This window comes from Drosophila navojoa, chromosome 5, assembly GCF_054131105.1.
Source record: "Drosophila navojoa isolate 15081-1374.11 chromosome 5, UAZ_NAV_1.0, whole genome shotgun sequence".
NCBI classification, from domain to species: domain Eukaryota; kingdom Metazoa; phylum Arthropoda; class Insecta; order Diptera; family Drosophilidae; genus Drosophila; species Drosophila navojoa.
Window position 1 is genome coordinate 19,531,421 of NC_142893.1, and position 14,488 is coordinate 19,545,908.

The 14,488-nt window shown below is 38.5% G+C and overlaps 3 protein-coding genes across 6 annotated transcripts; 2 read left to right on the forward strand and 1 right to left on the reverse strand.

Annotated features, from left to right (window-relative positions):
- Positions 1–1,282: 1,282 nt before the first annotated feature.
- Positions 1,283–2,275, forward strand: LOC108654343 (uncharacterized). Its single transcript, XM_018105567.3, has 2 exons — positions 1,283–2,022; positions 2,122–2,275. The coding sequence occupies exon 1, from the start codon at positions 1,442–1,444 to the stop codon at positions 2,003–2,005; it is 564 nt and encodes a 187-aa protein (XP_017961056.1). The 5' UTR covers positions 1,283–1,441; the 3' UTR covers positions 2,006–2,022; positions 2,122–2,275.
- Positions 2,276–5,688: 3,413 nt separating this feature from the next.
- GstS1 (Glutathione S transferase S1) lies at positions 5,689–12,818 on the forward strand. Of its 3 annotated transcripts, none has more exons than XM_089260702.1 (5): positions 5,689–5,712; positions 10,844–11,136; positions 11,216–11,383; positions 11,454–11,596; positions 11,658–12,818. In XM_089260702.1, exons 2-5 carry the CDS (start codon positions 10,869–10,871, stop codon positions 11,823–11,825), a joined length of 747 nt encoding a protein of 248 aa, XP_089116828.1. In that variant the 5' UTR covers positions 5,689–5,712; positions 10,844–10,868; the 3' UTR covers positions 11,826–12,818. The 3 variants fall into 3 exon arrangements, with proteins under 3 accessions (XP_089116828.1, XP_017961054.1, XP_017961055.1); XM_018105565.3 differs by lacking the exon at positions 5,689–5,712 and adding an exon at positions 7,674–7,869; XM_018105566.3 differs by lacking the exon at positions 5,689–5,712 and adding an exon at positions 8,158–8,347.
- A 401-nt stretch (positions 12,819–13,219) lies between these two features.
- LOC108654341 (enoyl-CoA hydratase domain-containing protein 3, mitochondrial) lies at positions 13,220–14,457 on the reverse strand. Of its 2 annotated transcripts, XM_018105564.3 has the most exons (4): positions 14,318–14,457; positions 14,186–14,245; positions 13,754–14,130; positions 13,220–13,693 (listed from the first exon to the last, which is right to left on the reverse strand). In XM_018105564.3, exons 1-4 carry the CDS (start codon positions 14,354–14,356, stop codon positions 13,312–13,314), a joined length of 858 nt encoding a protein of 285 aa, XP_017961053.1. In that variant the 5' UTR covers positions 14,357–14,457; the 3' UTR covers positions 13,220–13,311. The 2 variants fall into 2 exon arrangements, with proteins under 2 accessions (XP_017961053.1, XP_089116827.1); XM_089260701.1 differs by lacking the exon at positions 14,186–14,245 and having other exon boundaries at positions 14,318–14,449.
- Positions 14,458–14,488: the final 31 nt, after the last annotated feature.

Here is a 14,488-nt window from a genome sequence, read left to right on the forward strand (position 1 = left end):
TTTTGATTAAAGCATTTTATCGCAGAGAATAACAAAAATTCATGCATGCGTCCAAAAAAATACAGACGTACGATAAACATATACTAAAGGCTATTATAATTATAAAATAATACATAAAGCGCAAAAGAATTTACAATTAGGCGAGAGCAAACCATATGTATGTACATATATCTAAATTTAATTTTCGCCCATTAAAGATCATCATATATAATCATAATTAGTTGGGATGATGCTTGTATGAGCAAAATGTGCTGCCAAAATAAATGTATGAAATAACGATATAAGTTCTTGTAAATATTTAATAATTAATTTTAATACTATAGAGATCTGTTGTCAAAATAGGTATCCATATTTATCAGTGTTGAAGTCTCTATTAATCGTTATCGATTTTTATCGATGCAAATATTGTTTTGGGTACATTTCAGACAGTCAATATCGATTTAAGGATTTAAGGATCGATATATTTATATTTAATGATGGATTTAATAATTCGGTAATAAACTTTGAACATATATACTCTTTTATCGATAACATATGCATTCCATTATCGATGTTTGTATGGCTGAACTAAATTGTAGGTGAAACCTTATAGACTTTTCCCACAACCTCCTCTCAACTCTACCGTATCGCCAGATGTGTATGCACAAGTGATTTGCAATTCCAGGTAAAGATAAAGTCGTACACCTTAAAACAATAATATATATAAAATAGCTCTTTTCTCGCATTACTATAGGGCTTTCTAGTGCTTAACTCGTTTAAGTTGCCCGTTAATCTCACAAATATTTGCTTAAAATAAGTCAACAGAGAGCACTAGCCAAAAGTGAAATATATAATTTATTTACATGGCGAATGACGTCAAGCGATCAGAGGTTCGCCAGCTCTATGTGCACAGTCAGTCACATATGTATGTATTCAGTTACAAACACACACGATCCGCTGTAGTTAATTATGTGTGACGTTTAGACTGGGCCAACAAAAATGAAATACACGTAGACTTTATACAGAAACAAAGTCAGAAACCGCAACAAAGGTAAGCTAAAATATTCAGGTGCAACCGGGTTGCACATGTCTAATTGAAAAATACATACATATATGACATGTAATACGCTGGTAAACAACAGAACAACTGCCTTTAAGAATGCCTATTATGGAGCGTTGTGAATGAATATTTGAAACAGCTGGAGCGATTTATGTCAAAGTAATTCGAATTCTTGGGTCGAAGTCAGCTCAGCCTGGTTAAAGTTTTCTATTCCATTTCTACAGTAGTCCTAGAGTTTTTAATTTGTGGCCAACGATATTTTCAGAAATTTTTATTCATTCGTTACAATAGGAGTCCAAATAGTATTAGCTAAAACTTGTCAAAAAAGTTAAAGTTTTTTTCCCCGAATTTATATAGAAAGGCGTAAATTTGCTGTTTTAGATTTGTTTTGAAATTGAAATTATGAAACGCTTGAACATATGTGGCGCATTCTTGGCGCTCTCTGGTCCCGGAACCAAGGAGGACATCATCATTCAGGTGGCCAAGCAACAAAATATCCGCTTCAATGATCTGCCCCAGCTGCAGAAGGAGGTGGACCGTGCGCTGGAGGAGAGCTTGCGCCTCGGCTTCGTCGATCGTCAAGGTCAAATCTACAAGCTCAACATAGACGGGCATAACAAGCCGAGTGCAAAAAGTTCAACCAACAACAAATCGATGGCGGCCAACGCCAGCATAGAGACCTCCATCCAAGCGCACCCGACTGCCGAGAACAAGGCGCAGGGCCAGGGCGACACCGCGCGCAGTCGCTCACTGGTTGACAACTGCACCCGCATCAAGTCGCGCACCTCATCATGCTCCGCTTGCAGCGCCTTGGACTTTGTTAGCACCCAGGACAGGCGCAAGAATGCCCACTTTCTGGACAAGCACCTGTTGCGCAAGGAAAAAAGCGTTTGCTCCATTTGCGGCCTAAACAGCGAGAAACGCGGCGTCGATGGACAGGAGCCAGAAACCACAACAAATAATTGAAATCGAATATTTTAAAGGTGAGCGAGAGGGGACGACGTGAAGGGAGCTAGATGGATATATATAATGATTATTATATAAATGATATTCTCAAACTTCTTTTCTTCTTTCTCTTTCAGTTTTGAAATTTTCGGTTTTATCCCACAAAAATTCGAAGACGTCGGTTAGCATGCTCCAACCCAATCACATTGACCATAATTGACCCATAAACTTTTTTTATTGCGTGTAGCAATTATTTTTTGATTCATACGAATAAACAGCTACGAACCCAGATGACATTGGCTTTGGTTATCCAGCGAGGGTGGTGGTGGTGGGAGTGAGAGTGTTGTCAGTTGTTGTTGGCATTTGATTTGTTAACCCAGTTAGATAGCTGTGCTGCGCTGCTCACTTGACTTGCTGTGGCCACAACATTTTTCGACAAAACGAGGCGCACACACATTGCGTGTGCTGAGAGGGCCCTGAGCTCTTATCTACCAATGCCGTCGATAAGAACTTATCTTTTAAATAGTTGTCGCCATATTTTCGAACAATCATTAGAATTTTCAATTGCATTCGGGCACGCTGGGAATTTCTATGGTAAAGCCCACTGGAATGGGTAAGCCAGCAAAAGTCCATATATCATTTGGTCTTGTATAAGGCCATAAGTCAGCATAAGTTGTCGCAGCACCGAAAAGAGAAGCAAGCCAAACAGTTAGATTTAATTATCTTAATGCATGTGCCAGCGATTCAGAACACGCTGCCACTTCAATGCGTCGTTGCCAATTTGCAAAGCAATTCGAATGCACTTAAAGCACAAGTACTTGAATGCATCTAGTCATCTAATGAACTCATCTTTGTCTTTGTTCGCCATTGACTACTTAAAATCAAAAACTGATTTAAGAGCATTAGCACTTTCAATCAAATTATAGAAAAGTGGGGGAAAGAATCTAATGAGAAACGTTCTTCTATGACTCTCTATTACTTTTGGTAATTATTTCTTATTATATAAATTCCCATTCAATCTATATGTCTTTGTCTATGTGACAAAAAATGAAAATATTACACAAACTATCATAAGGTTTTGCTATTGTATGAGCACTGAGTCACATCCTTTACAAATTGAAATGAATATTATAAACAATAATACGAAGTAGAGTTCTCACTGATAAGCGGCAAACGGAATTGTTTTACAGGTAAGCTCAGCAATTATACTGCTGCCGATCCGCTTGAGGTTACTCGATCTGCTATTTTTAGAGACTAATCGCATCTGAGACTCCAAACAGGTTACGACCAATTCAGTGTGCTTAACATTAGGTGTTTTTATAGCTCTTGCAGCAAGTACAAAAACCTACGATTCGCTATCTCTGTCTCTAATCTATCGATTGGTGTTTTAAAAGCCTTTTCTACGAATTTCCGGCACTGAAATAAACTGCAATATAATCATAAAAACATATTCCAGATACGATTGTATTATGTAGATAAAAAAGGGAGTTTTTTTTAGTTGTTAACGGTCAGATTTCCATGATTTGCCGACAATTTAGTAAAATTTGATCATTAGGTGTGTAAGTATGTATTTCAAATACTTGGAATTTATCAGCCCTGAATAAAACGACTTTATTTATTAGGAAGCTAATGCCTTATGACATAATAATATGCTAAATACAAACAGTTTCCTGACACCGATCGATTAACTAATAACTGATATTTTTATGAAGTTCCGTTCAAACCAGCTTTGTACAGATGTTTCCCATCGTGCATTTTGAAGCTAATTCTCATATTTTAATTATTGTTTTTATTTATATTTTCTATTTTACTGTCGCTGTGTGTATCGCTCTTCAATAAGTTAGGCAAATAACGAGCTGCTGACAAACAACAAAACAAAAAAAAAGCAAAAAACTGACACTAGCCGCAACTGATACGAGGCAGTACGTAAAGGCACACGATAGATCCTAAAAAATTTTGTTAAATACGCTACTAAAATGCGAACAAATAAATGTAGCAATAAACTGAACAAAAACCTCACACAAAAACACAGCCAGAGAGAGAGAGAGAGAGAGAAATAATGTATGTGAGAATGTATGCGAGGAAGAGAGATATATGCATATGACGACTGCTTACAACAAAAACAAACAAAAACGCTATGTAAAAGCGTTTTGCTTCACTATTTTGGATCATGTTTTTTATTATTATTATTATTTTTTTTTATATTTTCTTTTTTTTGTTATAATTTTTGTGCACGTGTTAATTAAACAATTAGCTGGCTGTAAGCGTGCATAGGTCGTTTTTATTTTTTGTTAGTTTTCTAGCTGGGGCTTTCCAAGCGTCTTTCGTGTTTTGGTATATGAGTATATATAAATACGTGTAAGTCATGTTCTCTTGCCAATTTCGGCACTTACATTGCTCAGCAGGCACTAAAGGTTATGCCACCTTTAAGGTCAGCCTCGATTGCAATGCAACAACTCATTGAGTCTGTTCAAAAATCAGTTGAAAAGTTCTACAAGTTCATGAGCCGCAGCTCACACGACGTATACGCAATTCGCACACGCACGCACACACTGAAAGCGCTCACTCTCACACACACACAAACACTAACAGACGCTGGCGGCAGAGTCGTCGCGGTTGTTGGTGTTACTGTTAACTGTTTTGCGCAGACACGACAGAGACGGACGATGACGAACTGTTTTCAAATAAACGAACGACGAACGGCTAAGCGACGGCAGCGAAACGTTCAGCTCACCTGCGCATTTGAATTGGCACTGATCCGGAATTCGCGCATTGCAGCAAGTGCGCCGTCGGCGTCGGCGTCGGCGACTCTCACGTCACAGTGGGCCAATAGGCGAATTGGCAAATTTAAACTAAAAGCTGAGAGTTGAGAGATGTTTTAATAGTTAAGAAATTCATTTATCGCAATATTGTTAGTATGCTTATAATTATTAAAAATATATATTTATTTATTATTAATTATTAAAGCAAGCTAAAATAAATATTGATATATATCCTATTATATAATATTGGCATCTTCATGCACCTCATTTAGTTTGCAAATTTCGCAGTATTTATTCCACAGTGCAATGTGCTGAATCTTCCTCTTTCTCTTTGTAGCGACACTCTTGCTGTTGTTGTCGTTGCTGCTAACTGTTTGCTTCAGTTGTTGGCGTTGCTTTTGCTGCGCCGACTCCGTCGTTTGAGTTATAATTTGTTGTTGTTGCTTATTGTGTTCTGTCATTATTATTTAGATTGCACACTCTCACACAATTTAGCAGCTGTGACCATGTCCATGTCCGTGTGTGTGTGTGTGTGTGCTTGACTTTGCTATGCTGTTGTTTTTGTTATAGCTTGTATTTGTATCGGTGAGTTCTCCGCATTTTCTACAGCAAATTATTGTCATAGTTCTTTTTGTTGTTGCGCTTTTATTATTTTGCTTTTTATTTACATACATGCAGGCGGCATAAATTCTTAATTAGTCTAGGCCGTCAAATACAATGGCTTCTGACTTAAGATCTACTGGTAAAATGATTGTCACCGCTTCTTCTCCTTCATCTCCTTCTCGTTGTTGTTGTTACCTGAGAAAATTCTCAGAGCAAGCTATTATTTTCTGTAATGTCAAAGTGAAAACGCAAATATTTGAAAAATTTCATTAGTTTCATTAGCTGTTCTCTGGCGGATTTCCACTAAAATACCTTAAATAAAGAAAAAACAAAAACTGTTTAACAAATCGAAAATACTTTACGGTAAGTTAGTGCAAGTTTCCGTTAGTTTTATATTTCCTAGGCGTAGTACAATAAGCTCAATACGTGCAAGCTCATTATCTTATCGGCTTTTAAGCATTTTTTTTATATTTTTGCGCCAGTTGGCAATTCGATGACCGCCAATACAAGCATTGAGGCCAATTGGTCAAGTTGCTGCTAAAGAATTTTGTTCATTTTCTGCTTATCTTTTCAAACGTTCTGCTTAGGCCAACAACAATTTATGAGAGGGGACTTACCGCCTGCTGGTGAAATTGAAATTCTTTTAATTTTAATCTTAACTGCGCAAAAAATATTGCCCTTATATGCAATCGTTGCAAGCTTTTCAATTGGCGCCAACCATTTTTGAAAATAGTGCATTGGTATAGCAAAGAGCTTTTAACAGGGCATAACAGCAGACGCAAAGCTTTTCAACCGTGAGACAAGCAGTGTATACGTAACAAGCAGTGAAACGTAAGCAGTGTAAACTTTTTGCCGTCAAACAATAAACGCGTCTCAATTTGAATTATTTTTAAAAGTCAACTTGACTTAAATTTGAAGAGTTTTTATTAATTAATGTACTATTTTATATGGACTTACGCTTTCTGATACAAATTTTGGACCTCGAATTAAATTTTAATTAAAGAATTCATTAAATAATTGTATATCCGCTTACCACCAGTTTATAATCAGTTGGACTTTGTGTACCTTACACTGTACCATAAACAAGCTTGGCACACGTTCAGATTTCATAGCCTGGCGCCGAGAGGTTTAAACAGCCGACGAATTAGCGACTCACCGGCTCATGTTGGCGTTGTAAAAACTTTCCTCTACCTCCAATTGTCGTTTTCTCATTAACTGTAACCCAAAACACAGTTCGATGTCTAACGGAAATGGCCTAATGGCAAAATCCTTTAGTCAACCAAGATCATTAAGATGCGAAACGATAAAAACAGCAGCTCCATTACTGAAGATCAACTGAGCATTATTCACACAGAAATCTAGCTAAAGATTCTTTTCTAGTAAATATTGCCTCATATGAGCTGTTTAGACTAGCATTAAATAAGTCAAATAAGCGCCAGCTCAACTAAAAGCTGTGCAAAATATTTGCTTAGCTGTAATTGGTTCATAATTGAAAGCTTGCCAAATATTTAGTTGAGCCCCAAACAAATCGAACAATCAATACACTTGACTCTCTGCAAGAAGAGAAACCACAAATCAATAAAGGCTTAAGAGCATAATGAATAAATTATAAATATTAAGATAATTGCAAAGCCTAATTGGGAAAAGTGCACACAAACCAGTAAGCAAGCCAAATAGATAAATTGAAATCTAGAAGACATTTAATTGAATTCATCAGGCGAAAATTCCTTTGTAAGGCATTAAAAAAGGCACATGTCAGAACGCCCACGGCCGCACACATATGTACATACATATATACATATGCATACGAGCGCATAAAAGGCAATTACTCTCTTACTAACACACACTCAAATAAACAAACCGGCCGCCGGCTAGTTACCGGCTTAGTTGCTCTCTCTCTCTCTTTCTCTCATTTCTTTGCACCCTGCTGCTCAGAGAGCGGAGCGCAGCTTCGAGCAATGGGTGGATTTATATATGCGCTTGGTAACATGACTATTCTTTTAGTCTGAGCAGCTGCATTTGTTCTTTTTAATTGGCAACAGCATTGGCTTAAGCTAATTAATTATTCATCTCGCGATATGCAACAGTTCATATTTAAATACCAGTCAAAATAAAAAGTAGCACGCAAACATTCTAAGAGCAGGGGACAGAGATAGAGAGGCACACACACGCGCACACACACACACACACACACACACCGATACCGATCCGCTCTCGGTGGCTCTCTGTGCGTCGTCGCCTTCGCGTCGCTTTCTCGTTACTCGGAGCAGTTGCATGTGGGAGTGTCGCCGCCCCTTTAGTCAATTGGAACGTATAAAAGCCGTCGCTCAAGTTCTCCAACAATAGTCGGCGTTCATTGCTGTTGCTTAGCTGCTGCGATCGGTACTCAGGTTCAATAGATTCTCCTGTTTGCCAGTGTGACCAGCCGTGTGTCAAAAGAGCCAAACTCCAAAACGAAAATCTCGAGGGATTTGGAAAGCGCAGCTGGAGCTGATTTATTGATTTGATAAGTTCTCTGAGGTAAGGCACAACTGCACTGGACGTGAAGGATGATCGATTTGAAATTGAAAGCACATACTAAAAATGCTTAAGTGATGTAATTAACTAAATGCCCGAACGGTTTCCTTTGCCAATTTGATAATCGACTTTCGGATGCCGAGCACCGAAAGCCGAACAATGTTGAACTTCGTCTTCGTTCTTTTGTGCGATCGTCTTATCTAAATTTGGAACTGTCTTTTCTTCAATTGATTTGTGGGTCAATCGATTCGAAATCGAAAAGTTTGAACTCGTTTCGGGCACTCGCAGTTCTTGCCTATGACTCGAATCATTCGCACGCAAATATGTGAAGGACAACGACGTGTGTGGACCAAACCTAAACCCAATCCAACGAGATATCGAAACGACAAGCGAATTCTACGAATCGCACTACGAAAATAGTAAACTCAAAATCCAAATTGTTCTCAATCGTGGAGTGCGCGTACGAATTTCGAAGCGTGAGGTACTTAAATTCAACGTGCGGAACAATTTCACAATAAATTCCCAGTGCAACACAAAATCTCAATTTTACAATGATCAACTAGCTTATATAATCCACACAGTATTTAAGAAAACTATTCTAAATTGATAGTGGACTAAAAAAAAAAAAAAACACGCTCGAATCAGTTAATTCTCAGTGCGGCAATGGAAAATGTCATTGATAAGAACTAGCCTGGAATCTTGATCATTTGGGTTCATCGTTTATCAATTTTGTTTGGGTCGTTTCCCAGTGTACTGATCCGAAAGTTTTTTTATATTTTAAGACCATCTGGCACTTGATAGCTGAGCGTAGCACGTGCCACTATTTGATTAAATACGAAAATAGTTATTGATTTATATTCATCATTCGAGTGCAAAGTGCAAGTGCAATTGTAGTATGCAAGTGCATTAGTATAGATAGGGGAAGCTTACATTTAACAGAAAATGTTTTTGGAAATATAATCTTATAATCTGCATAGGAAAAAAACATAAACTAGAAAAACTTATTTAATAATGGTCGATATTTTTAAATAGATACTCTTAGTATTTATTGCTAACCCCTTTATAGTTTTCCCAGACCCCTTTTGAACTAGTCGCAACAATTTCTTGACATTTTCGTACAAGTTTCGCACGAAGCGAAAAGTTGAAAATCGATTTCACACAATTAAGTGTGCGGGGCTTCGAGACAAGGCAATGGGACAATGGGGCAACATCAAATGGCATTAAAATAGCACAAAAACGAAATTTAATTAAATCATGACACTAAAATACCCCCCTCGATGGATCTTGCCAAATTAAATTCAATTGAAGTGGCCACAGCAACAGAGCAAGAGAAAGACAGAAGGATAGAGAGAGAAAGAGGGGGAGTGGGAAGGAGAGAGCTACATATAGTCGAATAGTGAGAGACGTCAAATCGTTTGCAATTTGAGACACGAAATTGCAGCGGAAGAGGCGGCCCGATCGGGCATTACTTGTGGAGGAGGGGGTGGCAGCGCAACTGATTGACTGATTGACTGATGGACTGACTAACTGACTGATTGACTGGGCAAACGGCCAAAAGTGGCAATGAAGACTGCCTGCAGCGCTTGGAGCCCATTCGCCATCGCCCATAGCACAGCGAAAGGGCTTCGCGTCACTTCCTGTCGAGCACTTAATATGATAATCAAAAATAAAAATACAAAATAAAAACAATGAATATAGGGGCGTAACAGTGCGCCAACGCCCCAACTTGCAAGCAGAGCCAACTTGATCTATGTGCTATAAACGCGTCGTTCAATGCGAATTGTGTGGGTGCGGGTCTGCGACTGCGTCTGCGTCTGCGACGGGCTCTGGCTCTGAATCGGTATCTGCGTCATGTCTCTGTTTGCCCTTGGCCCCCTCAGCTACTCCTGCTCTCCTGCTCCTCCTCAAGTAGTGTCTCTGGCATAATCGATGCATTTCCGCTTTGCAGCCATAATAGTTCCATAAGAATTGCTCACAATATATACCTATGCATATATATATATATATATTTATAAATATATTCTATATATTTATACATTTCTATATAGTTGCTCTGCCATTATATGGTAATTATTGGGCTACACATTTTGATTTATTGCAATTGCCAGCTGTGGAATGCTGGCAAATTGAAGCTAAAGCCTAAAGCTCCAAATATGGACAAATCGAGCAAATGCTAAAGAAATTCTTTGCCTTAATTATAGATCACTGAAGGTTAAGTTGTGCAATAGAAAACTGTACTAGATATCAAATTAATTAAAAAATATAAATATATTATATATATATTATATACATATATGTCATATCAATCTAAGTAGATGGAAAAACTTAGTCTAATTATCTATAGGAAATTTTGACTGAAATTAAAAGTCAAGTCAAAGGTATTTACAAGGGGTTATTTGAATATCCTTCTACTTACAACTTTTCTAGAAACAAACTGATCTATACTAAATAGCAAATCAAGTTATATATTTAAACAAGTCTAGAACCCATGTATACTAAATAGCATTACAAGTATATTTGAGCATGCCAAGAATTTCTATTTCGTGCTTTGGCATTCTGTGTTCAATGGAAACTTCTAGGAGAAGCACGTGTCGAAATCATTCATCAATTCATTATCACTGTTATTGTGAAATAGAAGCCCTATAGCTGCGATAACTAGTTCGTGGAGCACAGTAAATAGCCGAATAAACAGATTATTCCTGGACTGGAGTACATTTACACTCTGCTCCATTCTCCAAATGCCAACTTTTATAAACAATTGATAAGTGGTGTTTGTCGGCTGTTATCTCAATCAGTCTCGCTTGAACAAGCAAACACAGCACCCTGATTGTGACAAGGGCTTTGTTTACAGCCGATAAGAAATATCTTCTGCATGGACATTAAACACATACATACATATACATATATGTATAATATATGATTATGATATGCGATACTCACAGTTGGTATTTCTCTGATTCTCTGATTTCGGCAATAGGGAATTGCATTGAGTAAGCGGAGAAATGGCCGATGAAGCACAAGCACCACCAGCTGAGGGCGCACCACCAGCAGAGGGCGAGGCTGCACCACCAGCCGATGGCGAGGCACCACCAGCCGATGGCGAGGCAGCACCACCCGCCGAGCCCGCCGAGCCGATCAAGCACAGCTACACCCTCTTCTATTTCAATTTGAAGGCACTCGCCGAGCCGTTGCGCTATCTGTTCGCCTATGGCGGCATCGAGTACGAGGATGTGCGCGTCACCCGTGACGAGTGGCCAGCCCTAAAGCCGAGTAAGTGGTGCCACCACAGCACTCCATGCGGCACTCCAGCACAAGCCAACAAGTTCTCATTCCTTTTCCATCATCTCAGCCATGCCCATGGGTCAGATGCCGGTGCTGGAGGTGGATGGCAAGCGTGTGCATCAGAGCATCTCGATGGCTCGCTTCCTGGCCAAGACCGTCGGCCTGTGCGGCGCCACACCCTGGGAGGATCTGCAGATCGACATTGTGGTTGACACCATCAATGACTTCCGTCTAAGTAGCGAACACTGTGTGCTTCAGTTTCATGTTCAGTGTCCTTGATTAACTCTGGAATTTTTAATGTATAGAAATTGCAGTCGTCTCGTATGAGCCCGAGGATGAGATCAAGGAGAAGAAGCTGGTCACCCTAAATGCCGAGGTCATTCCATTCTACCTGGAGAAACTGGAGCAGACCGTCAAGGACAATGACGGCCATCTGGCTCTGGGCAAGGTACCAACAGGGAGCTGTCCCTTTATGTTAACATTAACTAATCCCGCATCTCTTCGTCTAGCTCACCTGGGCCGATGTTTACTTTGCCGGCATCACCGACTACATGAACTACATGGTCAAGCGTGACCTGCTGGAGCCCTATCCAGCTCTCCGTGGCGTGGTCGAAGCCACCAACGCTCTGGAGCCCATCAAGGCCTGGATTGAGAAGCGTCCTGCCACCGAGGTTTAAGCTGGAGCAGCTAACATTTAAAATAAAACCAAACCGGCAGCAAGTGCGAAGGGGATAATCATTGAATAGCAATAACTGTAACAACAACAACAACAACAGCACGCCACACTACACATTTTATTATTATTATGAATATTATTACTTCCATCATTATTATATCACACATGTAATTCCCTATAAAATGGGGGAACTTTAGCCGCGCACGGGTTAACGTTCGGGAATTTCAAACATACATACATACATATATGCGCAGTCCTTTAGCACATGGCACTTAATAATTCTTTTTGGCTTAATTCTCTTTGCATTGCCTCGAAAATACGTAACGAATCAGCCTATGGAACTATTTTCTAGCTTTAAAGAGTTCATGACTATAAAAAATCAACAAAAAAATGTAGAATTTATTGCACAGTTATAATATTGCTCTACTTTTAGAAAATACTCCTAGTACATAGTATATAAAGCTCTATACATAATATCTATATGTTCCACATCCTATAAGGTTATGATATGCAAGCCTATCTTTAGTTCAATGCGAAGAGTTTTCAAATATTTACAACATCACAACACAAACAACTACAACAACTACAACAACAATAGTTATCGCAGCAGCAGCAACAACATGAAACAGCCGCGACAACGACGCAAATATTTTTTGGTTTATTATTTTTATTTTGCCTTTATTTATTATTTTGATTTAGGCACATACTTTCGTCCAGCCTCAAGAATTTTCGACGTCCAACCATTTAATACCTTTGAAAAATAAAATAGAAAAGACTCACAGACATAACTTCAAAATTCAAATATTGGTTCATTTAGAATTCTAGACTTCACACAGACAACAACTGCCAACACATATAACATTTCAATTTTTATTTTATTAAATTTTTATTTTCTATTTAATTAATCACTTCAAGCATTGTATTTGTATTTTTAAATATTTGCACAATATTATAAAAACAACACATTTTGAATAAACTACACACAAAATAAGAATTGATCATAGTTTCTGAAAGCACGAAAATTGGTTTTATTTTGTTAGGAAAATAACGGAAAAGTTGCCAAAAATAATTTAATAAGAAAATTACAATGGCAATAGCAAAAATATAATAAATAAATACATAAAACATAAATTGATTCAATAGGAAATAAAATAAATATTAAATCTATATTTTTCCAAAAAATAGTTGCTTTGGCTTATAGCGAACGTAACAAAAGATATTCCCTTAGGGGTTATCTGGAATGGTAATACAAGTTCTTCTCTAAAGATAAAACTTTAATTTTTAGCACAAAAACAATATGAATTAAAAAAAAAAATTACCAAGGATACAAAAATTTATTTTTGCAAATTATTTTTATTCACCTTTTGATAACGGTCAAACTCAAATAAATAAAACAAGTGTAACAAGTGTTATATTATATTTTTCTATAAAGAATTAAATGCACAATTGGTCAGATCTATGAAAAGTTCGTAGAGCGTGGCTCGATTTCAGTTGGTATGTTTCCAATTAGGCGGACGTTTCTCAACGAAGCTAGACATGCCTTCTTTACAGTCATCCAGTTCCAGATTTTCATTCATTTTTGCCTTGGCCTTAACGTAGGCCTGCTCAAGTGGCAGATTTAGCTGTTCGTAGTAGAATTCCTTGCCGAGGGCAATAACTGCCCGGCTCTTCGCTCTGATAGCGTTGGTAATATCGTCGATCGTTTTGTCCAGCTCGCTTTCGGGAACGACTTTGGTGACCAAGCCGGCAATGTAGGCCTCTTGGCCGCTTATTGGCAGACCAGTCATAAGCATATACGCAGACTTGGGACGTGACATAACGCGTCCAATAGCTACGCCGGGCGTATTGCAAAAGATGCCAACGGCAGCACTGAAAACGAAAGTCAAAGATCAATAATTGAGCGATTAGAAACGAAGATTAACTATCTACCCAGGTGTTGAGAACATGCTCTTGTCGGTAGCCACAATAATGTCGCACGAGGCCACCAGTTGGCAGCCTGCCGCAGCAGCGTACCCATTCACCTTTGCTATCACCGGCACAGGCAACTTCTTTATGCCCAGAACTAGGTCCGTACATTTCTGAAATACTGCATCACGATATTTCAAATCATCAGGCTGTAGTTGCTTCAAGTTATGACCAGCCGACCAAACTTTTCCCTCGGCAGTGAGGACAATGCAACGGAGATTCACATCATCCCGATCCTTGTTCAGAGCCTCGTCTAGAACGCACATCATATCCATCGAAAGCGAATTTCGTGTAGACGGATGACATAATGTGATTTCGCGTACGCCATTCTCATTTCTGACCTACGTATAAATGGCAATAAATGAATAGCTTACTAATTAAATACTTTATGCCTACCTTCAAAAACTCTTCAGAATTAAGACTACTGAAGAAACGTATCGGAGCGAAGCGTTTACACTGCGTAAGAACATACATATATATAGTTTTAAAAAAGAATTTTTGTAATGAGTAATAATAACTAATAATTACCACTTTAAATGCACTTGGCAAAGTACGCAGCATATTCATTCAAATAAAAATTTTACTCAGTGGCTAAGGGATCGACTGTTTACCTCAAACTTTTTAAAAGAAATATCAGCTGTTTGCGATCAACCGCATACTCGATGTAAGCAGCTTATTTAGCTTTGCGATTATTTGGCA

What these genes read in the sequence shown, in the direction of transcription:
- LOC108654343 (XM_018105567.3), top strand. Translation starts at nt 1,442, where the DNA reads ATGAAACGCTTGAACATATGTGGCGCATTCTTGGCGCTCTCTGGTCCC.
- GstS1 (XM_089260702.1), top strand. Translation starts at nt 10,869, where the DNA reads ATGGCCGATGAAGCACAAGCACCACCAGCTGAGGGCGCACCACCAGCA. An exon ending in CATCAATGACTTCCGTCTAA is followed by an intron (nt 11,384 to 11,453) that starts GTAGCGAACACT and finishes TTTAATGTATAG; the next exon opens with AAATTGCAGTCGTCTCGTAT. An exon ending in GCCATCTGGCTCTGGGCAAG is followed by an intron (nt 11,597 to 11,657) that starts GTACCAACAGGG and finishes CTCTTCGTCTAG; the next exon opens with CTCACCTGGGCCGATGTTTA.
- LOC108654341 (XM_018105564.3), bottom strand. Translation starts at nt 14,356, where the DNA reads ATGAATATGCTGCGTACTTTGCCAAGTGCATTTAAAGTG. An exon ending in TGCCAAGTGCATTTAAAGTG is followed by an intron (nt 14,246 to 14,317) that starts GTAATTATTAGT and finishes GTTCTTACGCAG; the next exon opens with TGTAAACGCTTCGCTCCGAT. An exon ending in ATTCTGAAGAGTTTTTGAAG is followed by an intron (nt 14,131 to 14,185) that starts GTAGGCATAAAG and finishes ATTTATACGTAG; the next exon opens with GTCAGAAATGAGAATGGCGT.